At 51.4% G+C, this 27278-nt stretch overlaps 2 protein-coding genes across 4 annotated transcripts; both read left to right on the forward strand.

Annotated features, from left to right (window-relative positions):
• The first annotated feature begins 6278 nt into the window (after window positions 1–6278).
• On the forward strand, window positions 6279–15631 carry Fcgrt (Fc gamma receptor and transporter). 2 transcript variants are annotated; one of them, XM_052712730.1, is made up of 7 exons: window positions 6279–6363; window positions 7177–7257; window positions 7518–7787; window positions 8034–8309; window positions 13468–13737; window positions 14921–15037; window positions 15327–15631. In XM_052712730.1, the coding sequence occupies exons 2-7, from the start codon at window positions 7191–7193 to the stop codon at window positions 15434–15436; spliced, it is 1110 nt and encodes a 369-aa protein (XP_052568690.1). In that variant the 5' UTR covers window positions 6279–6363; window positions 7177–7190; the 3' UTR covers window positions 15437–15631. The 2 variants fall into 2 exon arrangements, with proteins under 2 accessions (XP_052568690.1, XP_052568688.1); XM_052712728.1 differs by lacking the exon at window positions 6279–6363 and adding an exon at window positions 6449–6685.
• Window positions 15632–16111: 480 nt separating this feature from the next.
• Window positions 16112–24828, forward strand: Rcn3 (reticulocalbin 3). Of its 2 annotated transcripts, none has more exons than XM_052712732.1 (7): window positions 16112–16331; window positions 16709–16955; window positions 19198–19400; window positions 20817–20989; window positions 22606–22666; window positions 23978–24177; window positions 24380–24828. In XM_052712732.1, the coding sequence occupies exons 2-7, from the start codon at window positions 16714–16716 to the stop codon at window positions 24485–24487; spliced, it is 987 nt and encodes a 328-aa protein (XP_052568692.1). In that variant the 5' UTR covers window positions 16112–16331; window positions 16709–16713; the 3' UTR covers window positions 24488–24828. The 2 variants fall into 2 exon arrangements, with proteins under 2 accessions (XP_052568692.1, XP_052568691.1); XM_052712731.1 differs by having other exon boundaries at window positions 16112–16324.
• The last annotated feature ends 2450 nt before the right edge of the window (window positions 24829–27278 follow it).

Below are 27278 nucleotides of genomic sequence, written 5' to 3' on the forward strand. Positions count from 1 at the left end.
AAAGGCATGCACCACCACTGCCCGGCCCTTCTTCTTCTTTTTTAAATAATGTATTTATTTACTTTGGTTTTTTTTTCCAGACAAGGTTTCTCTGCCTGTCCTGGAACTCTGCTCTGTAGACCAGGCTGACCTTGAACTCAGAGATCGCCTGCCTCTGCCTCTGCCTCCTGAGTGCTAATCACCAAATGAACTCAGTTCCTCAGGCTGCAGTGATCTCAAAGCGAGATTGATAAACTAGAACTGGCAGCAAGCAGGTCAGGTGGAGGGGCTGTGGAACCTATTTGGGAAGAGCAGGCACAATGCCCACCAGTTGTCCCCTCATGCTCTGGAGGCTGAGAGGAAATGCTGGGCCAGGAAGAGAAAGGAGGTCTAGGTGGTAGAGTGCTCACCTAGCAAGCAGCACATAAACTGGGCTTGGCGGTTGTGATGCTAGTTCTGGTCAACTTGACGCAAACTAGGGTCAACTGAGACAATGTCTCCATCAGATCTGCCTGTGAGCAGGTCTGGGGCCATTTTCCTGATTTTTGTTGATGTAAGAGGCCCAGCCCACTACGGGTGGTGCCACCCCTGGGTAAGGGGTGCTAAATTGCACAAGAAAGCAGGCCGGAGAGCAAGCCAGTCAGCCGGTCCTTAGGGTGTCCCCATCAGCCCCGTCCTCTATGGTGTCCCCATCAGCCCCGGCCTCGGCATCAGCCCCGGCCTCAAAGCTCGTGCTTGAGTCCCTGCCCTGGCTTCCGGTCATGAAGGGATGTGAAAGATGCAATCAACCCTTTCCTGCTCAAGTTGCTTTCCGTGTGGCATTTATCAAGCAATAGAAAGCAAGCCGCCACTCCCTGTAATTCCAGCACTCAGGAGGTGAAGGTTCAGGGGAAGGCTGGGCTGCGTGGGAGCCTTTCTCAAAACAAGTAACAAAATTGAGAGGAGAGAAAGACAGTCTCTCTAGTCTGTCAATCACACCACACTGCGGGGAGTCCTGTCAATCACACCACACTGCGGGGAGTCCTGTCAATCACACCACACTGCGGGGAGTCCTGTCAATCACACCACACTGCGGGGAGTCCTGTCAATCACACCACACTGCGGGGAGTCCTGTCAATTACACCACACTGCGGGGAGTCCTGTCAATCACACCACACTGCGGGGGAGTCAGAAGTGTCCCCTTACTCTTGCAGGCTACAATGAGCCATCACAAAGTGTCCCTCAGCCAGGGTCTATCAGTTGCAATTACGACATAAGGCTTTTCACAAGGGACTGAAAGGAACTCCTCAGCCTGCTTGTACCCCCTGGGGCAACAGCAGCAGTCCAGGGTAACAGCCTGGCCACCCTTGGGTCACTAGGTTCTTTTATATATATATTTTTTAATGACCATGAGACATGTCTGCTCCTGGCAGCAGCAATCTACTTCAGAGAAGATGACGGGCATCGAAGAAACTTCATATGGGGTTTACTTTCATTGTGGTAAAAGTTAGCCACAGGTAGCCGGGCGGTGGTGGCACACGCCTTTAATCCCAGCACTCGGGAGGCAGAGCCAGGAGGATCTCTGTGAGTTCGAGGCCAGCCTGGACTACCAAGTGAGTTCCAGGAAAGGCGCAAAGCTACACAGAGTACACAGAGAAACCCTGTCTCAGAAAAACAAAACAAAACAACAACAAAAAAAAGTTAGCCACAGGGCAAGAAAGTGCTCTTGCCTTGACTGCTGACAGTATGCTGTCCAAAATGGACAAGCAGGACACAAAAGAAAGGAATGCCAAACTTTGCCAAGACAACGTAGGACAGCCCTTCAGAGTATCCTGCTTCACAGAAAAGTCTGTCAGATATGCTAGACCTGTAGGCCAAAGATGAACGCCCCAACGTTACAGAGGAACTTTGAGTGACTGTCCAGGCAGCCAGATGTTTCTGTCATTTCTCACATGTTTTGGAAGTTGCTTGCTTGCACTTCCTGCTTACTCAGGTAATATTATTGCCTTCTCAGGTCTCTGAGGGAGTTGAAGGCTAGATAGTTATAGTTATGGTTTTCCTTGTTACCAGATTCAGAAAAGAAATTCACTAATGAGGTGTAAAGTGTATAGGGTTGTGAGACATTAAAAGGTAGTTTTGATAACGCAAGTTAGAATAGAAAGTGAATTAGGTACAACCTTTTGAACTCACCAAAATACGGTAGATAATGGAGTATTTTCTCTGAATTTGTCAAATGTTTATGGACTAGACATTGTTGATATATTTATTGCCTGTATATATTGTATATAGTTATTACACTTATTGTATATAGTTTTTCTTGATACTAGTTATAACCTTTTTTAATTGTAGACAAAAAGGGGGAAATGTGGTAATATTTTGTTTGTACTCTAACAAATAAAGCTTGCCTGAGGACAGGAAATGATATGGCTGGGCAGAGACAGGAATATAAGGCAGGAGGAGACAGGAGCTCACCCCCTTTTGGTCTGAGGATTCAGTAGAGGTAAGAAGTCTCTCTAGTGGCTGGCTCCTTCTCTGATCCTGATATCTGACTCCGGGTTTTTATTATTAAGACCAATTAGAGTTTGCACTACATCTCTGAACTGCTCACTCAATGACCTCAGGCACCCTAGGAAGAAGTGGCCAAGAGATGAAAGAAGAGAAGTCCCCATACAGGTCACCAACTTGCCATTCCAGCACAGCATTGACGGGCTGTGAATTCACCCAGATGGCAGAGGCAGTGGTAAAGTCTATTATGTACACTGAGGTGAAGCCACAGTGGAAAAGCAGGGACCCTGACTGCAAAAGTGATCTAAACTTAAAAAAAAAAAAAAAAAAATGCAGGGTGGTGGTGGCACATGCCTTTAATCCCAGCACTCGGAAGGCAGAGCCAGGGGGATCTCTGTGAGTTCGAGGCCAGCCTGGTTTACAGAGCGAGATCCAGGACAGGCACCAAAACTACACAGAGAAACCCTGTCTCAAAACAAACAAACAAACAAACAAAAAAGTTTAATAAAACTTTCTAAAATTATTCTTTGTTTGTTTGTTTTTTGAAAACAGAGTTTCTCTGTGTAGCCCTGGCTGTCCTGGAACTTGTTCTGTAGACCAGGCTGGCCTTGAACTCAGAGATCTGCCTGCCTCTGCCTCCCGAGTGCTGGGATAAAGGCCTTCATCACAACTCCCGGCCCCCAGTTAGCTTTCTATTGCTGTGATAAACACCATGACCGAAAGTAACTGGGGGGAGAAAGGGTTTATTTGACTTATACTTCCATATAACTGTCCATCACTGAGGGAAGGCGGGGCAGGAACTCAAGCAAGAACTTGAAGCAGAAAATAGGGAGGAGAGCTGCTTTACTGACTTGTTTCCCATGGCCCCATCGGCCTGCTTTCTTGTGCAGCCCAAGACCACCTGCCCAGGGGTGGCACCATCCAATGTGCTGGGCGCTCCCACACTGGTTGTCAATCAAGAAAATGCCCCACAGACATGCCAACACTGAAGTCCCTCCTCCCAGATACTTTAGTTTGTGTCTAGTTTATAGAAACTAACCAGCAAAGCTGATAAAATGCTTGCCTTGCTGAGGACCTGAGTTTAACTCCCAGAACCCAAGTGTGGGGGGCTGGAGCTAGACGTGGAGGTACACGTGTCTAATTTCAGCAGGAGTCGGGAGACAGGAGGATATCAGGGACTCACTGGCTGAGCAGCCTAACTGTAACAGACTTTCTTTTGGGCCACCAACCAGCTCCCAAATCACAACACGGAGACTTATTATGAATGCTTGGCCTTAGGTGAGGCTCTTTTCTTGATAGCTCCTATAACCTAATTTAACTGGTTTCTCTTCATCTACATTTTGCCTCAGGGCTTTTTACCTTTTTTTCATTCTGTATGTCCTACTCCACATCTGGCTGGCTGGCCCCGGGTGTTCCCCTCTCCTTCTCTCTCCTCTTCCCTCTGGAGCCTAGGTTCCTCCTCCTGCTTATTCTCTCTGCCCTCAGCCCTGCCCATCCCTCTCCTGCCTAGCTTTTGGCCGTTCAGCTTTTCATCAGACCAATCAGATGCCTTAGGAAGGCAAAGCAACACAACTTGACATAGTTAAAGTGATATTTCAGAACACTTAACCAACTGGCTGTGGTCCTTGTCTCAGAGGAGGTAGACGGCACTTCTGAGAAGACCCTCTGGCCTCCACGTTCACGCTTGCATGCTCACGAGCACAGAGTGGAACCCTGAGACAGACTGTAGCAGTCTGGTTAAGGCTGGTTATGGCTCAGAACGATAAGGTGGACAGCAAGTGGAAGACATTAGACCTACTCTGAGCTCCACGAGAGGGTGTGTAGGTGTGCATACTACATGTATTAAACACCTCAAAAAAATAAGAGATTAAAAAAGAAAATGTTTAAAAAAAAAAAAAAAGAAAGAAAAAAAAATGTTGCTGGATGGTGGTGGTGCACACCTTTAATCCCAGCCCTTGGGAGGCAGAGGCAGGCCTGTCTGGAAAACCAAAAAAATAAAAAAGCTGTTTCTTTTTCGTTTCTTTTCTTTTTTTTGGAGGGGGGTTGTAGTTTCAAGATAGGATTTCTTTGTGTAACAGCTCTGGCTGTCTTGGAACTCACTCTGTAGCTCAGGCTGGTCTCGAACTCAGAGAGATCCTCCTGCCTCTGCCTCCTGAGTGCTGGGATTAAAGGCGTGCAAAACCACCACCTCCCAGCATGACTTTTTTTTTAAAACTAAAAAAAAAAAAAAAAATTGACACGGGTCTCAGCACCTAAGTCTGTCTGTCCTGGAATCCATTATGTAGATCACACTGGTCTGGAACTCACAGAGATCTGCCTACCTCTATCTCCTGAGTACTGGGATTAAAGGCATGTGCCACCATGCCTTTTTTTTTTGTTTGTTTGTTTTTTGTTTTTTGATTTTTTGAGACAGGGTTTCTCTGTGTAGCTTTGTGCCTTTCCTGGAACTCACTCTGTAGTCCAGGCTGGCCTCGAACTCACAGAGACCCGCCTGGCTCTGCCTCCCGAGTGCTGGGATTAAAGGCGTGCGCCACCACCGCCCGGCGCCTGTTTTGTTTTTTGGTTACATGTATTTGAATGACTCTGTGTGTCTGCATATGTGAGTACAGTGCCCTCAGAGGCCAGAGGAGGGTTGTGAGCATTCATGTAGATGCTGGGAACTCTTTTTTTGGAGCAGAGATTGAGACAGGGTTTCTATATGCAGCCCTGGCTGTCCTGGAACTCACTCTGTAGACCAGGCTGGCCTCGAACTCACAGAGATCCACCTGCCTCTGCCCCCTAAATACTGGAATAAAAAGTGTGTGCCACCACCACATAGAGCAGCCCGTGCCCTTAATCACTGAGCCATCTCTCTCCCCTAGAACCAGCTTTTTACATGGCAGCTCCAGGGCAGAAGATCAGAACTCAGATCCTCATACTTACAAGGCAAGTACGTACTGCCTGAGCCGTCCCCCTAGCCCACAGGAGGCCTGTAATCCCAGCATTTAAACTGGAGGCAGGAAGATCAGAAGTTCATGGTCAGCCTGGGCTGCACGAGTCTCTGTCTTGACCCCGACACACACACACAAAGAGTACAGACCAGTTGGAGAGGCAGGTCAAGACAGCACCAGCGGCTGACTTTCCACTTTCCCTTAAAGAATTTTTTTAAGATTTATTTATTTTCTTTATGTCTGCATGTGCACCACGTTCCTGCCTGGTGTTCAGGGAGATCAGAAGTTGTCAGGTCCCCCGGAACTGGAGTTACGGGTAGTTGTGATCCACTCTGTGGGTGCTGGGAATCGAACTCAGGTCCTCTGCAAACTTTCTGTTCTTTTGCATCTGTCTTCAAGCGCTTGGGCTCCAGTCCCGTGCCACCACAGCGGCTTTGTCTATCTCTTCAGCCTGTCGGTCTGTCTGTTGACCCACCACTCAGGCTCTCTCAACCTCCTTCTCTCATCTGTCTATAGTCCTTCATGCAGCCCACGTTGGCCTTGAACTCCTGGCCTCCCTGCTGCCACCTCCCGAGTGCCAGAATCACAAGCAGGGGCCGCCACCGCCGATCCCCCTTCTACTTTACTGCCTATCTGCCTGTCAACCTACCCATCTGCTGGTGTCCGTATTTGTGTGTGTCTGTGTCCTGGCACGATCATGGGTGGGCAGCAGGGTGGGAAACAGGCCTGAGAGAAGCTTCTATCCACAAGAGTGTGCAGGCAGGGTGGGGCGCCTCACTCAAGTGTTGGGTTCACGGAAGAAACCAGAGCAGGCTTGCAGCTGGAAGAGGGCGCTAGCCAAGTCTTGTGTGTTAGGCAACCACTCCAGGACTGAGCCACACCCCCAGCCTCCAAGTCCTGGGGTGCCTTAAAGCAACATGCAGTGTCCAGGCCTTTCCAGGGCTGTGAGTCTACTGTGAAAACCCCCAGGGTGAGTAAACATGGAAGCTTCTCTGGGAGGCAGGCCGAACTGACTATGCCCCAGGAGACTTCCAACCAAATACCACAGGAGCTTCCAGAGAGGCTGGGCAGAGGCCCAGGGGCGTGCCTAGCAGCTGGGGGTGGAGTTGGATGCCCTCAGAGTCCCACAGTTCTGTGCACAGGATGTAAGTAAAGAACTGGGGGCTCCGGCCAGAGGATCCGCAAACTGCAGGCAAAGAGGGAAGCAGGCTTCTGTGAGCAACACAGGCCGAGGCCAGGGAGGAGGCCGAGGAGGAGGCCGAGGAGGAGGAGGCCGAGGCCTGGGTTCCCAGGTTCGAGGGCCAGCACCAGGGTCTGAGGGAGGAGGGCTGGGCTTGGACCCCTGGGTGTGAGGGAAGAAGAGTGTGCCCGACTCCTGAGGGGGAGAGAAGAGGCTGGGGTCTGAGGGAGGAGAGCAGGAATTTGGGCATTTGAATCCGAGGGAGGAAGGCTGGGCCTAGATTTTTGGATCCCAGGGAGGAATTCATGCCATTGGACTTCAGGGTCTGTGGGAGGGGGGTGAGGTCTGAGCCTCTGGGAATGAGGGAGGAGAAAAGGAAATAGCAGAAGTCTGAGACGAATTTTGGTGTGTCTAGTTCTGTAATTAATTAACTAAAGTGGATCAAATGAAGAGGTGAAAGTTCACACAGGAGTCAGGCACTCCTGTCATCGCGGACTGGGTCCCCATCCCACCACCAGTCTGGGTCTATGCGGAGTCCACAGGGGCCTTGTGAAGAGTCAGCGAGGCGGGGTCCAGAGGAGTCACGTGTCCCTCCCACTTCAGGTCGCCCAGTCAGGATGGGGATGCCCCAGGCCTGGGTCCTCAGCCTCTTGCTGGTCCTCCTGCCTCGGACCTGGGGTGCAGGTAAGAGGCCACCTCATGATGTCCTGGCACTCCTGGAAATCTCACTGTGGATAGCTTTCCTCGGCTTTCCAGTCAAATACACGTGACAGTCTCGGGGTATCCGTCCCTCCCTTTTGGGTCTCAGTCTGTTTCTGTCCATCTTTCTCGCTCCCTCTCTGCGTCTCTCTCTGTCCCCTCCCTCTGTAAGATCACTGCCCCTCAGATTGAGTCCAGTTTCTCACTGTCCATGCCTCACTGACGCCCCTCTTTCCTATGCACAGAGACCCGTCCCCCACTGCTGTACCACCTTACAGCTGTGTCCAACCCATCCAAGGGGGTTCCCTCCTTCTGGGCCACGGGCTGGCTGGGGCCTCAGCAGTATCTGAGCTACAACAGCCTGCGGCGGGAGGCTGTGCCCTGCGGGGCCTGGATGTGGGAAAATCAAGTGTCCTGGTATTGGGAGAAGGAGACTGTGGACATGAAAAGCAAAGAACAGCTCTTCTTGGAGGCCATCAGAACCCTGGAAGACCACCATATCGATGTGCTTAAAGGTGGGGTGCAGTAGCCTGGGCCTGAGGAAGGAAAGTGGGGTCTGGACTCCTGGGTCGAGGAAGGAGGCTGGAGCCATAGGTCTGAAGAAGAGGGTGAGGTCTGAACCCCTAGGAATAAGGGTGAAGGCTGGGTCTGGACCTCTAGGTCTGAGGGAGGAAGCTGGGGACTGAGCACTGGGTCTGAGGGAGGCGGAGACAGGAAGCCTGGCCTTGTCTCGGTCTGCTCACCTGCGTGTTGGCATCTAGGTAACTACACACTGCAGGGCCTGCTGGGCTGCGAACTGGCCCCCGACAATTCCTCATTGCCCACGGCTGTGTTCGCCCTCAATGGCGAGGAGTTCATGGAGTTCAATCCAAGAATTGGCAATTGGACTGGGGAGTGGCCTGAGACAGAAATGGTTGGAAATCTGTGGATGAAGCAGCCTGAGGTGGCCAGGAAGGAGAGTGAGTTCCTGCTGACTTCCTGTCCTGAGCGGCTGCTAGGCCACCTGGAGAGGGGCCTTCAGTACCTGGAGTGGAAGGGTGAGCCCATCTCCTGCCTGTCCTCTAAATCTCTGTAGCCATGCTGGAGGCTCGCCCAACATCCTGCTCAGTGCATTCCCACACATTCCAGGGGACCTGTTAAGACAAGGTCTCATGTAACCCAGCCTAGCCACGAACTCACACTCACGATGGAGTGGAGGATGATCTTGAAATCCTGGTCCTCCTGCCTCCTTCCAATTGCTGGGCTGACAGAAGTGTATTGCCACACCCAGCTAATTAATTGTAGTTCAGGCTGACCTTGAACTCACAGTGGTCTGGCAGCCTCTGTCTCCTGAGTGCTGGGACTAAAGGAGTGTGCCACCATGGCCAGCTACTTTTTCTTTTTCTTTCTTTCTTTTTTGTTGTCGTTATATTTAGAGCTTCATAGTGTAGTCCAGGGAACCTCAAACTTGTCGTTTTGGTCTCAGCCTCCCAAGTGCTAAGTTTTTCCATGTCTTTTTCTTCTTGTTAACCTCTGAGAGCTCTTTGTATACTGTGGACCCAACCCGTCACCAGATAAGTGTTTCAAAAACACTTCCTCCACCGTATTTCTTTTGTTCTTTTAAAGGAAGGTTTATTTATTTATGTGCGTGAGTGCTCTGTCTGCATGTATGCCTGCAGGCCAGAAGAGGGTGTCAGTAAGATACCATTTGGTTGCTGGGACTTGAACTTGGGTCCTCTGGAAGAGGAGCCAGTGCTCTTAACCTCTGAGCCATCTCTCTAGGCCCCTGAGAAGTGGAACTTTTTCATTTATCACTTTGCTCTCTTGAGAACTGTGCTTTTGTTAGTCTATCTTGGAGGTCATTCCCAACCCAAGGTGACCTAGGTCTTTCTGTGTATTTGGAGGGTTTTACAGCTTTGCAGTCTATGTAAAGCCCCCCCCCCTTTCCTTTCTAACAAACCAAAGTTTCATCCTGTCTGGATTTGAGTGTGCTGTGCTCATGCGTGTGCTCATGTGCATGAAGGCCAGAACGCAGCCTCAGGGGTTGTTCTTAGGACCTTTTTCTGAAAAAAAAAATTTAGGGCTGGACGCGGCTCGGTAATTAAGAGCACATAGTGATCTTGCGGAGGACTGAGTTCAGTTTCCAGAACCCACATCTGGCAGCTCACAGCCACCTATAAGTCCAGCGCCAGGGGATCAGATGTCACTGGCCTCCACGGGCACCTGCACTGGTGTGCACACATACATGTTTTTATTTTTATATGTGTACTTGTGTGTCTGTGTGCACGTGAGTGTAGCAGCTCACCAAGGTCAGAAGAGGCTTATACCCACTGTAGCTGGAGTTACACGCAGTGATGACCTGCCCAGTGTGGGTGCTGGGAACTGAGCTCAGGACCTCTGCAGGAGCAGCACGCACTCTTGCCGCCTGAACCACCTCTCCAGTCCCAACTCCTTTTGCTTTTAATCCCACCTCTCACTTCGTTGACTCTTTTTGGTATTGAACTCAGACCCTTCTCTTGCTAGGCAAGAACTTGGCCACTGAGCCATGCCTGTCTTCCATCTTTTAGGTTTTTGTTTGTTTTTCTCAAGACAGGGTTTCTCTGTGTAGTCCCGCCTGTCTTGGAACTTGCTCTGTAGGCCAGACTGGCCTTGAACTCATAGAGATCTGCCTGCCTCTGCCTCCCCAGTGCTAGAATTAAAGGTGTGCGCCACCCCCCCCCAGCCATCTTTTAGGTGTATAAAACATTTTAAAGCTTACATTTACGTATTTATTTATTATTTTGTGTACATATGTGACTGTGTATGTGTGTGGTGTATGCACACGTGCATATGTATGTGGTGTGCACCTGTCCACATACACAGGTCTGAGGACAACGGGTTCCTCCTCTATCACACTCCATCTTATTTCTTTGACACGGATTCTCTCACTGAACCTGGAGCTACACTGGTACCCAGCAGGTCCCCCAGTGGTCCTATCCTCTCTGGTTGCACCCTCAGTGCCCAGGTTACAGTTTTTACAGAAGTGCTAAGGATTCGAACTTGGGTCCTCAGGCTTGTGCAATAAACAGGCTTATCTGCTGGGCCATCGCCACCGTTTGAGGAACTGTGGCTGGATAGCAGTCCCCTGTGGAGCCTGGTCCATACTGTCGTCTTTCATCTGCTGTGGGTGTTCAGGGTGTTTCTGTACTTGGCTGTTTTGACAGATGCTGCAATGCAGAGTAGGGGCCAGTATTTCCATGGCATCTAGATTTCAACTTCTGGATAAGTGCCCACAAGTAGGGCGGCTGGGTTCATTTTAGGAAAAAAGAATAATTATTTTTATTTTATGTGTATGGGTGTTTGGCCTCCATGTATGTCTATGTACCACATGCATGCAGTGCTCACAGAGGCCAGAAGAGGACATCGGATCCCCTGGAATTAGAGATAAAGATGGTTTTGAGTTACCTACCATGGGGTGGGTGCTCGGAATTGAACCTGAGTCCTCTGGAAGAGCAGCCACTACTTTTGCCTGCTGAGCTCATTTATTCAGGAACCTCCATGGTGGCTTAGTGTGGTGGTCCATGTACTCCAGAGGCAGGGCAGGTAGATCTCTGAGCCAGCCAGGACTAAGTGAAAAAGGAATACCATGTAGTTGCACTGTTTACACACCCCTTGGCAAGGGTTCCAGTTTCTGCAGGTACTGGCTACGCTTGGTACTTTCTGTCTGTATGGGATTTTGTTTTTCATAATGGCCTTCTGTTATCAGGTATAAGGCTGTGTTTCTGTTCCCTTTCTTCCAAACATGCAAGGCAGGGGCTCTACCACCAAGCCATGCTCACTGGGGGATTCTAGGCTCTACCACTGAGCATGTCTCTAGCCCTCATTTTACTTAAACACACACACACACACACACACACACACACACACACGCACACGCACACGCACACGCACACGCACACGCACACATCCCAAAGCGTAAGTGTGAAGGTCAGAGAACTTTGTAAGCTGGATCTCTCCCTTCCGCCATGTAGGTTCTGGGGCTAGAACTCAGATCTTCAGGCTTGTCAGCAAGTTCCTTTCCCACTGAGCCACCTCACCAGCCCTGCATTTATTTTATTACTAATTTATCAGATCTGCAGCTGGAGTTACAGGTCATCCAATGTCAGTGCTAGGAATCGAACTCAGTTCTGTAGGTAGAGCAGCACACGCTCTTAGCTGCTAAGCCATCCCTCAACCCCTAATTGGCCCTCTTTTGACTTTTTATTTTGAGGTGGGGTCTACTAAGTTTTCCGGGCTAGCTTTGAACTCACTCTATGGCTTAAACCTTGAGCTTGGGATCCCTCTGCCCTAGCCACCTGGGTGCTGGGCTCACAGGCCTTGGCCACACAGCTTCATGTCTCTGGTGGTTAAGGTGCTTCCTTTTTTCTGTTAAGCAGAAGCCAAGGGTAGGCTGAAGCTCAGGGCTGAACCCTCAGGGTCAGCACTGGAAAACAGGAGAAACATGGGCCCCTCAGCACCACCCACAGGAAGTCATCCTCACTAGAAAACAATAGTAACCACTGGGCAGGACACAGAACTGCTGACCGAGGTCCGGTCTTCTGTGGCAGAGCCAATGGTACGCCAGGTCTCCCAGCTGCCAGTGAGGCCCCTCTTTCGGGGAAGCTGCCTGGCTTCCTCTTCCTAAGAAATTGTCAGCTTATTTTCTGCTGAGTACCTGCAGCTGAGAACCAGAACAGACCCACCCCGGATGGAGGGTACGCCTCTGCCCAGCACAGCCCTGCTGGGTTCTTAGATCCCTACAGACTTTCATTTTGTTTAGGGGTTTATTGCTGTTGATTCAGGGTCTTGTGGAGTCCAGGTTGGCCCCAAACTTCTTATGTCGTCAAAGATAACCTTGAACTCCTGATCCTCCGACCTCCACCTCTGGAGTGCTGTGATTACAGGTGTGCACCACCACGCAGTCAGTCAGTCTCAGTGTGCTGGCGACTGAACCCAGGACTCCACACACATCAGACACGCACTCTGCAAACTCAGCCACACCCCAGCGGCAGTTTACTCTTTTATTTATTCTTCATGCATTTCTTTTTCTCTTTTTTTTTTTTTTTTTTTTTTTTTTTTTTTTTTTTTTTTTGGTTTTTCGAGACAGGGTTTCTCTGAGTAGCTTTGCGCCTTTCCTGGGACTCACTTGGTAGCCCAGGCTGGCCTCGAACTCACAGAGATCCGCCTGGCTCTGCCTCCCGAGTGCTGGGATTAAAGGCGTGCGCCACCACCGCCCGGCTTTTTTCCCTTTTTTTAAGACAGTGTTTCACTACGTCACTTTGGCTAGCCTGGTACTTGCTATGTAGACTGGGCTGGCCTGGTACCCACAGAGATCCACCTGCCTCTGCCCCCTTAATGCACCACATAAACCAGGCATGGTGGCACATGCCTGCCATTTCTCAGGACTGAGGAAGGGGAGGAAGGAAGAGCAGGAATTCAGAGTCATCCTTGTCCACATAGCTAGTTTGAGGCCTGTCTGGGCTAGAGTGAAATTCAGTTTCAAAACAGACAAATAAATGTGCCTGGGGAGATGCTTGGTGTGCATGAAGACCTGGGCTCTGAGCTCCTGTGGCTGCGTGTCTGTACCAGCAGGGAGGGGTCTGGCAGAGATGGAATCACAGAGCCTCACTGGCAGCTAGTGTAGCTAAAAGGGGGAACCCTAGGTTTACTGAGAGAGAGAGAGAGAGAGAGAACCTCTGTCTCAAATAATAAGTGCTATTCTTGCAGAGGACCTGAATTTGGTTCCCAGCACCCACGTGGTGGCTCACAACCATCTGTAACTCCAGTTCCAGGGGATCTGATGTCTTCTGGCCTCCATGGGCACTGCACACATGTGGTGCACAGACACATGCCCAAAACCACCCTTACACATAGAGTGAAAAGTAAAGGGAAAAATGAAGAGCGGTAGAGGAAGACACGTGCCATGGACCTCTGGCCTTGACACATGCCTATTTACACACACACACACACACACACACACACACACACACACACACACACAAATAAGGGGTGGGGCAGATAAAGGAGGTGTCATGGTGGGGTCAGCAGCATTGGGTGTCTGTCACTCTGGGAAGTCCTCTGGGTCAGCACAGGGCTCATATAGGGAAGGGGGTGTCTGTCCGTGACCAGCTTCACACTAAGCCTTCAGAGAGGGTCACAGCCCGGCTTAACTGCTGGCCCGTCTCCTGTGTCCCACAGAGCCACCCTCCATGCGCCTGAAGGCCAGTCCTAGCGACTCCGGCTCCTCCATACTGACCTGTGCTGCTTTCTCCTTCTACCCACCTGAGCTGAAGCTACGATTCCTGCGGAATGGCCTGGCCGCCGGCTCTGGGAACAGCAGCATTGGTCCCAACGGTGATGGCTCTTTCCACGCCTGGTCACTGCTGGAGGTCAAAAGAGGAGATGAACACCATTACCAATGTCACGTGGAACATGAGGGGCTGCTACAGCCTCTCACTGTGGACCTAGGTGAGGCTGTCCCTCCAGCCTCGGTGTCTTCTTGCTGTTCCTGGCTTCTGACTCTCCCCTAACCCCTGTGGCCAGTCCTCCCGAGTCCAACCATCTTCTGTCATGCTGTTGCTGGTCTTCATGGCTTCCGACCAGTTCACTTTTGCCACTGAGCATCCTTGCCGAGGCTGACTGGCACCTGCTTCTCCTTCCTGAGCTGGGTTCTCAGCCAGCCCACTCACAGTGTGGCCGTGTTCTCTCAGTATCACTATTGTTCTTTAAAAAAAAAAAAGATTTATAGCTGGGCAGTGGCGGTGGTGGTGGCGGGTGGCGGCCTTCCCCGTTAATCCCAGCATGTGCATATATATTTAATTTCCCTACACTCTTTACGTGGGAGGGGAAGGCAGAGGTGCGCCTGCGCCATGGCACACTTGTGGAGCTCAAAAAGACAACCTGTGAGAGTTGGTTCCCTCCTACCACCATGTCAGTCATGGGGATCAAACTCAGGTCAGGTTTTATGGCAAAGGTCTTTACTCATCTTGCCAGCCTAGGTTTCTATTCTAGAGGGTCAGAGTCAGGTCTTCTGGCATTGGATATGAGTGCTGGGAACCAAACTCTGATGCGCTGGAAAAGCAGTCAGTGCTCTTAACCTCTGAGCCATCTCTCCAGCCCAAGCAGCCAGTGCTTTTAACAGCTGAGCCACCTCTCCAGCACCAGTGTGACTGGTTTTTGTTTTTTGTTTTTTTCAAGACAGGGTATCTCTGTGTAACATCTGTGTAATAGCTCTGGCTGTTCTGGAACTCGCTTTGTAGACCAGGCTGGTCTGGAACTCACAGAAATCTGCCTGCCTCTGCCTCCCAAGTGCTGGGATTAAAGGTGTGCACTACCACTGCAGTGTGTGGCTGGTTCCTTTTTTTTTTTTCTGGTTTTTCGAGACAGGGTTTCTCTGTAGTTTTGGTGCCTGTCCTGGATCTTCCTGTAGACCAGGTTGGCCTCGAACTCACAGAGATCCTCCTGGCTCTGCCTCCCGAGTGCTGGGATTAAAGGCGTGCTCCACCAGTGTGGCTGGTTCTTACACGCAGAGTGGAAACATGAGGCCCAGGGCCTTCCTCTGCACACTCCCACCGCCGTCATATGCTGGTAAGGGTCTCTGCGGGGACTCCTCAGCTGTTTTCCCTGTCTTCATAACACTTTCTGGTTGCAGATTCAGCAGCCAGGTCTTCTGTGCCTGTGGTTGGAATTATTCTTGGTTTCTTGGTGATCATAGTGGCCGCTGCAGGGGCTGTGCTTCTGTGGAACAGGATGCGCAGTGGGCTGCCAGGTATGTGCAGGAGTGGGAGGGGCGGGGGGGGGGGAGCAGAGACCCAGAGAGACAGAGAGACAGGACAAGGTTCCAGGGAGAGGGAGAGACCGAGAGAGAGTGGAGGGAACAAGATGGAGAGACAGAAGACCCAGAGAGAAAGAGGGGAGGGAGAGAGAGACACACAGAGACAGGTCCTGAACACCCAGGGGAAAGAGATGGGGACAGAGACCAGAGAGTGGCACCCTCATGGTGTGTGGGGCTGGTGAGACCGTGGTGACAGACGCTGACCTCTTTTCCTCTCTCTTAGCCCCATGGCTTTCCCTCAGCGGCGATGACTCAGGTGACCTGCTGCCTGGTGGGAACTTGCCCCCTGAGGCTGACCCTCACCGTGCAAATGCCTTTCCAGCCACTTCCTGATGCCAACTCAGGCCGCCAATACCCATTGCGGCATTTGGTGCTGTGTGACTTCCTGAACTCCTGGCATCTCTGAGCCTCCTGAGGGAGCCCTGGACCGGATGTCCTCCCTTGGACCTCTCCTTTTGTGGCCTGCCTCAGTTTCCCCTTCTGATGAATATGGCTCTTTTCCATCTCCACATAAAATTTGGACCCAAATCTGTGTGTGCACCGTTATTCTTGAGTTTCAGGCAGCGGGAGTTTGGGAAAGATCATACAGACTCCTCCTGGTTGCGGGGGTAGGGCCTGCCCATTTTGTACACTGTGTACTTTTAGTCATAAATGTATATGATACCTACACTGTGCCAGGGATTTCAAGAAATTCAGCTCTTCTGTTCTTCTCTTTCTTTTTTTTTGAGATAGGAACTCTATGTAGTCTTGACTGTCCTGGAACTTGCTATGTATACCAGGCTAGCCCCGAACTCATGGAGATCCGCCTGCTTCTGCCTGCCAAGTATTGGAATTAAAGGCAGGAGCCACTAAGCTCGACCTCTTTTCTTAAACCAATTTGAGAATAAGGAAGCGGTAAAAAAAAAAAAAAAAAATACAAGGGCCTGAGCCTCTGGAGGTGGCTGTGCAGGCTGCCCACAAGCCTGCTGGGAGTTGTAGTTCGATCTGCCTTATCGCCCACCACGCCTTCCAGGCCAGCGCTCTGCCTTGTGGACGTGGCGAGGGGCTCTCCCGGGGCAATCTTGGCGCTCATTGGCTCCGCCCCTGAGGCTCTCCTGCGCCGCCATTGGTCAGAGGGCGGGGGCTTCTGGGCTGCTGGGGGCGGAGCTTGACTGGCACTAGGCCAGGTTGGGCATCTTTGCGTGAAAGCAGAGCTCAGCGTGGGACTTGAACCCAGACCGGGTAACGGGTAACGGGGGGAAGGGTAGGGAGTTAGCCAGGGAGGGGGTTTCGGAGTGAGGGTCGCGGTGAAGTCTGGGGGCCACGCAGAAGACCGTGCATGATGCTTTCAGCTACCCCCATCCCCTGAACTTTGGTGGGACGTTTGCCACGTCTCCAACTGAAATGCCCCCTTTCTCTGGGACTCCTTCGAGGCTCGAGATCTACCCGTATAGGTGGTTTTACCTTCAAACTCCCTGTTCTTTTTGCCGACTTTTCTTGAGCCCCAAACTTTTTGCAGCCTTGCCTTAGGCAACTCCTCTAACTTGGAAGTTCTCCCCACATTCTGTCTGGTTCGGATTTTTTTCCCACGTGACCCTCTGATCCCTGGTCCTCACCTCTTCCCAGGACCGATGATGTGGCGATGGTCGCTTCTGTTGCTTCTGTTGCTGCTGAGGTGGTGGGCCCTGGGGAAGCCATCCCCTGACGCCGGACCTCATGGCCAGGGTAGGGTGCATCAGGGAGCCCCCCTGAGTGAGGCCCCCCACGATGACGCCCACGGGAATTTCCAGTACGACCACGAGGCGTTCCTGGGACGAGACGTGGCCAAGGAATTTGACCAACTCAGTCCAGAGGAAAGCCAGGCCCGACTTGGGTAGGATGCGGGGAGCTGGGCAGAGGTGGGAGGTGGGGAATTGAGCTCACTGAAAAGATTAGAGGCAGGAGACTGGACAGGACTGTGATGCTCACCTCCTGGGAAAAGGCAGAGTTAAACCTGAGGCTCTTTTCCTGAATTCCTCCTGGGCGACCTGCCACTCTCTGCTTCGAGTCCTCCATGCCTCTGTCTGGACATCCCTGTTCTGACTCTTAACTTCGAAAGGGGTCACCCACTCCTGGTAGAGACTGAAGAAATGAACTTTGAGAAGGATCCCAAGCTCAGAATTCAGGTTGAACTGGCAGGGATGGAGTCACGACTCCATCTGGAGGAGATTGCCATTTCCCTGTGGAGGAGACAGTCAGCATGACCCTGGGGACAAGAAGGCCACTCCGTGCATATATGCTTTATTATTATCATTATCATTACTTTTATTATTTTGAGATAGAGTCTCACTGTGTAGCACTGACTGGCCTGGAACTCACTATGTAGAGCAGACTTGTCTAGAATGCACAAAGATTCGAATACCTGCCTCTGGGTCCTGAGTGCTGGGATCAAAGGTGTGTGCCACCAGGCCTGGCTAACAAGTTGTAATTTTAAACTGGACAAGTAGTGGCATTGAAGGGCTGCAGGGCCGAGCTGGAAGGAGCCCAAAATTGGTCTGCCCTTCCAGGGAAACGGGTAGAACTTGAGTCCACGGCCATTGACGATGCTCCTCCTGATCCTGTGTTGACCCTGATCCTCCCGCACTCGGGAGCCAAAGGCAGGCAGATCTCCGGGAGTTCAGGCCCAGCCTGGTCTATGCAGTGAGATCCAAGCTAAGTAGGCCTTCATAGTGAGACTCTCTCTAAAAAAAACAAAACACAAAACAAAGGCAGACAGTGCCTCTTCTGGGTTCACTTGTGATATCATGCAGAATTTTCAGTCCGAAATGGTGGCTTGGCTGTGAGCAAGGGGTGGGAAAAGTGTAGGCAGTGGGCAGTGCTCTGGGGTGGAAATGTCTGAAGATTGACAAGAGCCTCACCTGTTTGCCTGCAGACCCGGGGTGGCATTTTTCCTCCATACTTTATTTTTAAAGATTATTTTATGTGGCTTTTGCCTGCATGCATATATATATGTGCACCATGTGCATGCCCGATGCCATGGATCCCCTGAAACTGGAGTTACAGTTAGGAGCTGCCATGTGGATGGCAGGAATTGAACCCAGGTCCTCTAGAGAGGCACCCAGTGCTCCTAACCACTGAGCCATTTCTCCTGACCCCTTATTTTTCTTTAAAAAATTTTTTTGGCCGGGTGGCGGCGGCGGCGGCGGCGGCGGCGGCGGCGGTGGCGGCGGCGGCGCACACCTTTAATCCCAGCACTCGGGAGACACAGGCAGGCAGATCTCTGTGAGTTCGAGGCCAGCCTGGTCTACAGAGTGACATCCAGGACAGGCACCAAAAACTACACAGAGAAACCCTGTCTCGAAAAAAAAAAACTTTTTTTTTTTTTTTTGCTGGGCAGTGGTGGCGCACGCCTTTAATCCCAGCACTCGGGAGGCAGAGGCAGGTGAATCTCTGAGTTTGAGGCCAGCCTGGTCTACAGAGTGAGTTCCAGGATAGCCAGGGCTACGCAGAGAAACACACTCTCTCTCTCTCTCTCTCTCTCTCTCTCTCTCTCTCTCTCACACACACACACACACACACACACACACACACACACACACACACACGCACACACACACACGCAAAATCTGTTTTGTTTTTTTTGAGGCAGAGTCTCTCTACATAGCCCTGACTGTCCTGGAGACTAGGCTGGCCTTGAACTCACAGAGATTTGCCTGGCTCTGCCTCCCAAGTGCTGAGATTTAAAGGCGTGTGCTACCATACGCTGATCTTTTTTTTTTAATTTAAAGAAGATTCATTTATATTAGTGTATGAGTGTGTGTGCTTTTCCTGAGTGTATGAGCACCATGAACATGCTATGGTGCTCAGAGAGGCCAGAAGAGGGCGAGGGTCCCCTGGAACTGGAGTTACAGACGCTTGTGAGCTGCCCTGTGAGGTTCATGAGAATCAAACCCGGGTCCCTACAAGAGCCGTCACTTAAGTCCCCATTTTTCGGTCTTATGTAGGTGCAAGGGCTGCTCAGCAGGAAAGGAAGGGGCCTAGGTGGGCAGGGTCAAAACTGAGATTGACAGTATCTCTGCTCTAGGGTTGGGGCCTCGTTGGCAAGGGCCAGGGACTCACACCGGTCCTCCCCGCAGGCGGATCGTGGACCGCATGGATCTTGCTGGGGACAGCGACGGCTGGGTGTCCTTAGCCGAGCTTCGTGCGTGGATCGCGCACACGCAGCAGCGGCACATCCGTGACTCCGTGAGCGCAGCCTGGCACACCTATGACACAGACCGCGACGGGCGCGTGGGCTGGGAGGAGTTGCGCAATGCCACCTATGGCCACTATGAGCCCGGTATGCCCCTCACCTTTGCTCTTGGACCTCTCTTTTAGGACCTTAGCATTGATGCCTCTCCTCCATTTCTGATCTTGTTTGCTCTTCCTTCTGAGAGCCAACCTATGTGACAAGTTGACTGGAGACTTCACATCCTGACCAGGAACACTTATTTTCTGTACGCTCCTGTCCTGACCTGATCTCTGTTCTTTTGGGACAGTCTCTCCATGCAGCCCTGGTGTCTTAGATTACTATTGCTGGGATGAAGCGTCATGACCAAAAGCAAGTTGGAGAGGAAAGGGTTTAGTTGGCTTGCACTTCCACATCCATAGTCCATCACTGAAGGAAGTCAGGGCAGGAACTCACACAGGCGGGAACCCGGAGGCAGGAGCTGATGCAGAGGCCATGGAGGATGCTGCTTACTGGCCTGCTCCTCATGGCTGTTCAGTCCACTCTCTTTTTTTGTTTTGTTTTGTTTTGGTTGGTTGGTTGGTTAGTTGGTTGGTTTTTCCAGACAGGGTTTGTCTGTGTAGCCCTGGCTATCCTGGAACTCTCTTTGTAGACCAGGCTGGCTTCAAACTCAGAGATCCACCTGCCTCTGCCTCCCGAGAGCTGGGATTAAAGGTGTGTGCCAGCAGTAGCAGCCTGCTTTCTCTGTTTTGTTTTTTTTAATAATTTATCTTTATTTTTTATGTGCATTGGTGTATGCATGTATGTCTGTGTGAGGGTGTCAGATCTTAGAGTTACAGACAGTTCTAAGCTGCCATGTGGGTGCTGGGAATTGAACCCGGGTCCTCTGGTAGAGCAGTTGGTGCTCTTAACCACTGAGCCATAACTCCAGCCCCTAGCCTGCTTTCTTATAGAACCCAGGACCACCAGCCCAGTGGTGGCCCCACCTACAGTGGACTGGGCCCTCCCACATCAATCACTAATTAAGAAAATGCTTTACAGCAGTAATTTTCAAGCTGTGAGTCCTGACCCTGTTGGGGGTCGCTGTCAGATATCCTGCATATCAGATATTATAATTCATAACAGTAGCAAAATCACAGTTATGAAGCAGCAACGAAATAATTTCATGGTTGGGGGTCACCACAACATGAGGAACTGTATTAAAGGGTCGACGCATTAGGAAGGCTGAGAACCTCTGCTGTACAGGCTTGCCTCCAGTCCATTCTTATAGAGGCATTTTCCCAACTAGGGTTCCCTCCTCTCAGATGACTCCAGCCTGGGTCAAGTTGACATAGAATTAGCCAGCACTCCTGGGTAGCAGTCCTCAGCCTGTGCCTGCAGTGTCAGCACTTGGGAGGTGAAGGGAGAAACGTTGCCCAGAGCGCCAGGCTAGGCGCACCACATCTGCCTCTGGGTCCTTCCGCTGTTGCCTAAGCCCCCAGGCCTCACCTCTGACCGCGCATCTCACTCACATCTGTCCTTCCCCAGGGGAGGAGTTTCATGATGTGGAGGATGCTGAGACCTACAAGAAGATGCTGGCTCGGGATGAGCGGCGATTCCGGGTGGCCGACCAGGACGGGGACTCCATGGCTACCCGGGAAGAGCTGACCGCCTTTCTGCATCCCGAGGAGTTCCCTCACATGCGGGACATCGTGGTTGCAGTGAGTGGGGCTGCAGAAAACCTGCTTCCCAAACCTGTCCTAGGTCCCTGTGTCTTCCACGTGGATCCCAGGCCACCAACATAGATGTGTGGACAGCAGCCTGTCCCGTGTCTGCTCCACATCCAGTGCCTGGTATCTCCTTGTCAGACTTCCCTGTGCTCTCACTGGGTGTCCAGTCACTGGCCTGTGCCCAGACAACCAGAAAACATAGTTTATTTGATGTGCACATACAACACCCTGTAATTTAAGTATGTCTCAGATACCAGGTGTAGAACATACTTATAGGAAAGAACGTATGTACAGGTGCTGTGGAGGCCAGAAGGCATGGGACCACCTGGATCTGGAGTTATAGATGGCTGTGAGCTGCCCGCTGTGGGTGCTAGGAACTGAACCCAGGTCCTCCATAAGATAGCCAGTGCTCATTTGTTCTTGTCTTGTTTTGTTTTTTGAGACAGGGAGGGTTTCTCTATGGAACAGTCCTGGCTGTCCTGGAACTCTCTTTGTAGCCCAGGCTGGCCTCGAACTCACAGAGATCCGCCTGCCTTTCCTTCCCGAGTGCTGAGATTAAAGGCGTGCGCCACCACCGCCCGTGACAGCAAGTGCTCTTAACCCCTGAGCCATCTCTCCGAAGAATCCTCCACACTTTGTCTTTTGAAACTGGATCTTGACTAGGATTTGGGGCTACTCTGACCAGCCATCCTCCTGCCTCTGCCTCTCCAGCCCTTTCTTTTTTTGATTTGTTTTGTTTTTCGATACAGGGTTTCTCTGTATCCTGTTCCGTCCTGGAACTCACTCTGTAGCCCAGGCTGGCTTCAAACTCACAGAGATTCGCCTGCCTCTGCCTCCCGAGTGCTGGGATCAAAGACACGAGCCACCACACCAGGCCCAGAAATGATTTTTTTAATTAGGACAGATAACATGAAGAGTAGACATGATGAGGGTAATATGTCAAAAAATGGTCCATGGAGAAGATGGCTCCATGGTTAAGAGCACTCGCTGTTCTTACAGAAGACTGGGGTCCCTCTCTCAGAACCATTGTCTGCAACTCCAGCTCTGCAGGGTCTGATGTCCTGGGCACTGCATGAGCTTGGCACAGGCGTGCAGGCAAAACATCCATACACAGAATTTTTTTTTTTTCTTTTTGGTTTTCCGAGACAGGGTTTCTCTGTGTAGCTTTGGAGCCTGTCCTGGATCTCACTTTGTAGTTCAGGCTGGCCTCAAACTCACAGAGATTCGCCTGCCTCTGCCTCCCGAGTGCTGGGATTAAAGGCGTGCGCCACCACTGCCTGACCTACACATAAAATTTTTAAAAATCTTTAAAAATATATATAATTCATGAGTCAGGCACTCAGGAGGCAGAGGCAGGCAGGTCCCTGAGTTCAAAGCCAGCCTGGTCTACAGAGTGAGTCTGGCCAGCCAGAGCCCCAGTGAGAGCCTATCTCATAAAACAAGACAGACAAAGCTGAACAAGGTCGGTCGGACACAGAAAGGTTTCCTGGCTGCCTTCCACTAGACACACGTGCATCCCTGTCACATTCAGTCCTTGCCTCTCTCCCTTTGGAGATGTCTCAAATTCAGGTGCACTGACTCTTCTTCATCCTAACCCCTCTCCCCAGGAAACCCTGGAGGACCTTGACAAGAACAAAGATGGCTACGTCCAGGTGGAGGAGTACATCGGTGAGCGAGCCCCGTTACACCCGAGGCGTCATCTCCTGGCCCCCAGAGAGCGCTCCTCAAGTCTATGCTTTATCAAGCACCCACTGTGTGCGGAATCTGCTGCATGGCTCGCCCAGGAAGCTGTCCCTGGGCGCCTGCTGTGGAAGGCATTGGAGACAAAGGCCCTTTTGGGGACAGCCTGGGTTTCCACAAAGCTGTGGCCCAGGCCTTCGGATGTGTACCAGGCTCAGGATTTGTCCTGTTCTGTAACAGACGTTGTGTCTCTGGTTGTCTGGTTTGGGGCTATTTGAAGTGTTTCAGCCTGCACACCTATGTTCCCACTGCGGTCATGTCCTGGGCCTCAAACTCTTTCATTGCAGGAAGTGTTATTGAGGATAAAATTGGGGGTTTGCTGGGGTTTTTGTTTTGTTTTGTTTTTTGAGATAGGGTCTTCTGTAACTCAGGCTGGCCTTGAACTTACTGTGAAGACGACTCCTGTTCCCGTGCCACTGCCTCCACAGGGCTGGGATCACAGGCACGCACAGCCAGGTCCTGTCTATGCAGTGCAGGGACAGAATCAGGGCTCTGCTTGCTAAAACAGGCACTACCAACTGGGCCATGTCTTCAGCCCCCATGCATGGAGTTTTTTGAGTTTGAAAGGTTTACATATGAAATGTTTTTTGCAACAAATACGCATAGAAGGCTTTTTTTTTTTTTTGGTTTCTCTGTGTAGTTTTGGTGCCTGTCCTGGATCTCGCTCTGTAGACCAGGCTGGCCTTGAACTCACAGAGATCCACCTGGCTCTGCCTCCCCAGTGGGCTGGGATTAAAGGCATGTGCCACTGCCGCCTGGCACAGAAGACATTTTAAACATCATGTGCTTATAACGTTTGTAAGGAATGGATGCTTTATCTTTTCTGGTTTTCTTTCTTTCTAAATCTTTTTTTTTTTTTTTTTTTTTTTTTTTGGTTTTTCGAGACAGGGTTTCTCATGTAGCTTTGGAGCCTGTTCTGGAACTCACTCAGTAGCCCAGGCTGGCCTCGAACTCACAGAGATCCGCCTGGCTCTGCCTCCGGAGTGCTGGGATTAAAGGCGTGCACCACCACCGCCCGGCTTTCTAAATCTTTTTATATAACATATTTTATCTCCCAAACAAAATAGAAGATGTGTGATGGTCTGGCAGCCTGTGGGTGTGGGTGTGCGGGTGGGATGGAGGTCAGGAATAGAGGGTAGGCAACAAGGAAGATAGCTCTTGGGGTGCAGGATGAAGGTCTCCCAGCCTCCAGGGGCCGCCCCTCACCTTATCTGGCCCACCCTCTTCCCGTCCCCTCAGCCGACCTGTACTCTGAGGTGCCTGGGGAGGAGGAACCCGCCTGGGTGCAGACGGAGCGGCAGCAGTTCCGGGACTTCCGGGATCTGAACAAGGATGGGCGGTTGGACGGCAGTGAAGTCGGTTACTGGGTCCTGCCTCCATCCCAGGACCAGCCCCTGGTGGAGGCCAACCACCTGCTGCATGAGAGCGACACAGACAAGGTGAGTCTCTGCAGGGACTCGGGAGGGTCCTGAGACGGAGAGGAGGGGACCAGAGCGGGCAGCAGAGACCCAGGGAGGGAGAGACACAGGTGGGGGGCAGAGGCCTAGAGGCGAGCAGCAAGGCAGGGGAGGGGTCTAGGGACATTTTGAGTGGGCGGGGCCCCATGTGGACCCTGCCTCCCGCTGACCCCTTCACCCCTAGGATGGCCGTCTGAGCAAAGCCGAGATCCTGAGCAACTGGAACATGTTCGTGGGCAGCCAGGCCACCAACTACGGTGAGGACCTGACAAGGCACCATGACGAACTCTGATTCCTAGGTCTGCTCAGACTTGTGACCCCATGACTCCAGGGGGGCAACCGAGGGGCCACCTGCAGCCAGCCCCTCGCCTAGGGCAGACTCAGCTCTGGTGTCCCTGGTTCTCGGGTTCTCAGGACCCGCTCGGTCACCTTCCCTCCCTGAGACCCCCGCCCCCCACCCCGGGACCCCCAACCTGCCCAAGACACTCAGGCACTCAAGTGACAGCCACTGGTACCGTCTCCCAGCACAGACCCTGCGCCCACCCCCTGGCCCAACCCAGTCTGAACCTCTCAGTCACACAGGCTGACCTATACTGCTCACTGCCTGGGAGCAATAAAACCATTGCTGGGGTACTTTGGTGTATCTGTCTCTCCGGGGGTAAGGATGCTGTGCCCAAGGAGGAGCATCCTGGGAACTGGGCTCTGAGGCCTGCAGGAAGGTATAGGGCAGTGTTTGTCAACCTATGGGTCTTGACTCCTTTGGGATTGAATATCAGATATCCTGAATATCAGATATTTACATTGTGATTCATAGCACTAGCAAAAATGGAGTTCTGAAGTACGAACAAAAATAATTTTATGGTTGGGGGGTCACCGCAACATGCAGAACTGTATTGAAGGTCACAACATTAGGAAGGTTGAGAAGCGCTGGTCTAGGGCATTTGGACATGGGAGATGAGTGTTAGTGGAAATATGAGGGCGTTCCCAGAGACTGAGAATAAAGCCAGCCGCCTGAAGGCCACAGAAGAAAGCCGGGCAGGAAGTCCTGCCTTTAAGTGCTGCAGGGTGGTGGGGAAGCTCAAAACCACAGTAAGAGAAACACCACAGTCTCAGCTACCCTGTGAAGGTGCCTCGTGTTAGCTGTGTTCTGGTAACGGAATAGCCAGGAACGGGCTAAGGGCAGAGAGGGCCTGGTGTCAGTCACAGTGAGCTAAACAGAGAGAGTGATACATGCCTGTAACAGTACTCCAGAGTCTGGGGCAGGAGGATTGCTGGAGTTCATGGCCAGCCTGGGCTACAGAGTAAGACCCTTGTTGTTTAAAAAAAAAGGTAGGAGGGAGAAATGGGGAAGGGGAAATGATATATTTGGCTCAGTGGTTAAAAGAGATGCCAGTGTTGGGGTCCCAGCACCTGTGGCAGGAGGTTCACAAATGCTTGTAACTCCATCTCTGAGGAATCTGATGGTTTCTCTGGCCTCTAAGTCACCCACACGGGTATACACTCACACAAATAAAAAATAAATAAAAATCAGGAAAAATGGGCGGGTGGGGTGGGGCTGGCTAGATGGCTCAGCAGGTGTCTTTGGGTTTCTACTGCAGTGATAAGATACCCTGAGCAAAAGAAACTCGGGGAAGAAGGGGTTCATTTCAGATCACAGCCCAGCATGAAGGAAGTCGGGGAGGAACCTACAGTCAAGAACTGAGACAGAGGTCGTGGAGGATCCTTGCTTACTGGTTTCTTCCCCCTGGCTTGCTCAGCCTGCTTTCTCAGAGCACCCAGGACCACCTGCTCAGGAGTGGCCCCACCCACAGCGGGCTGGGTACTCCACATCAATCAAGAAAACGCTCCACAGACTTGCCCACAGGCCAATGCTATGTAGGCATTTTCTCAATTGACATTCTTCCTGGGGCTGGAGAGATGGCTGGGGGTTAAGAGCATTGGTGCTCTTCTCAAAGGACCAGGGTTCAATTCCTAGCAGCTTAGGACTGTTTATATAACTCCAGTTCCAGGGGATCTGATGCGCACACACACACACACACACACACACACACACACACACACACACACACAGACGTGTAGGCAAAACACCAGTGCATATAAGAAATAAAAGATTATTTTTTCCCAAATGACCCTGCCTGTGTCAAGCCCACACAGAACTAGCCAGCGCATGGATAAATGTGCTTGCTACTAAGCCTGATTACCTGAGATTGGACCCAGAATTTTTTTAACTTTTTCTTGTTTTTTTTTTTTTTTTTTTTTTTTTTTTTGAGACAGGGTTTCACACTGTAGCCCTGGCTGTCCTGTAACTTTTTTTTTCCCCCGAGACAGGGTTTCTCTGTGTAGCTTTGCGCCTTTCCTGGAACTCACTTGGTAGCCCAGGCTGGCCTCGAACTCACAGAGATCCGCCTGGCTCTGCCTCCTGAGTGCTGGCTGGGATTAAAGGCCTGCATCACCACCGCACGGCGTCCTATAACCCTTTAGACCAGTCTGGCCTCGAACTCAGAAACAACTGCCTCTGCCTCCTGAGTACTGGGATTAAACGGCTTGTACCACCACCGCCCAGCTGATCCCAGAATTTTTTAATGAAGTCCATGCCAGTGCCTTCCTTAAAGACTCCAAACTTAAAACATCTGCGGCACTCACCTGCAGAAAAAGTGGTGGCATTGAAGGGCTTCGGCATACATCCCCAAGTGCGCGGTGCTAACCTCATCGGCTTTGCCTCAGGCTATGTATTCCAGAGCAGGAACAATTACTTAGCAAGGAACTGAATGGCTTGAGCGCCCCCTGCTGGCCAGTTCTGGGAATGTGCCAGAAGCACCCCCGGGTTGGTAAGTCCTGTGCTCGCTCTTGATCTGGGGGCTGCTTCCCAGTGGCGTCCCAGTGGCGTTCCGACTGTGAAAATCATCCAGCTGCTCACGTAGGACATGTGTTCACATATGCAAGGTGTATCTCAAAACAGTTTAATCCTATTTGAAAATTTTGTGTGTGCGCAGGTCAGCCTTCTTGTACTCTCTCTTCCCACCATTACAGTTAGCAAAGTAATGTTTTTTATTATAGCATTGGGTTGGGAGTTCCAGGATTAG

Source organism: Peromyscus californicus, unplaced genomic scaffold (assembly GCF_007827085.1).
Source record: "Peromyscus californicus insignis strain IS unplaced genomic scaffold, ASM782708v3 Scaffold_4__1_contigs__length_199733344, whole genome shotgun sequence".
Taxonomy (NCBI): Eukaryota; Metazoa; Chordata; class Mammalia; order Rodentia; family Cricetidae; genus Peromyscus; species Peromyscus californicus.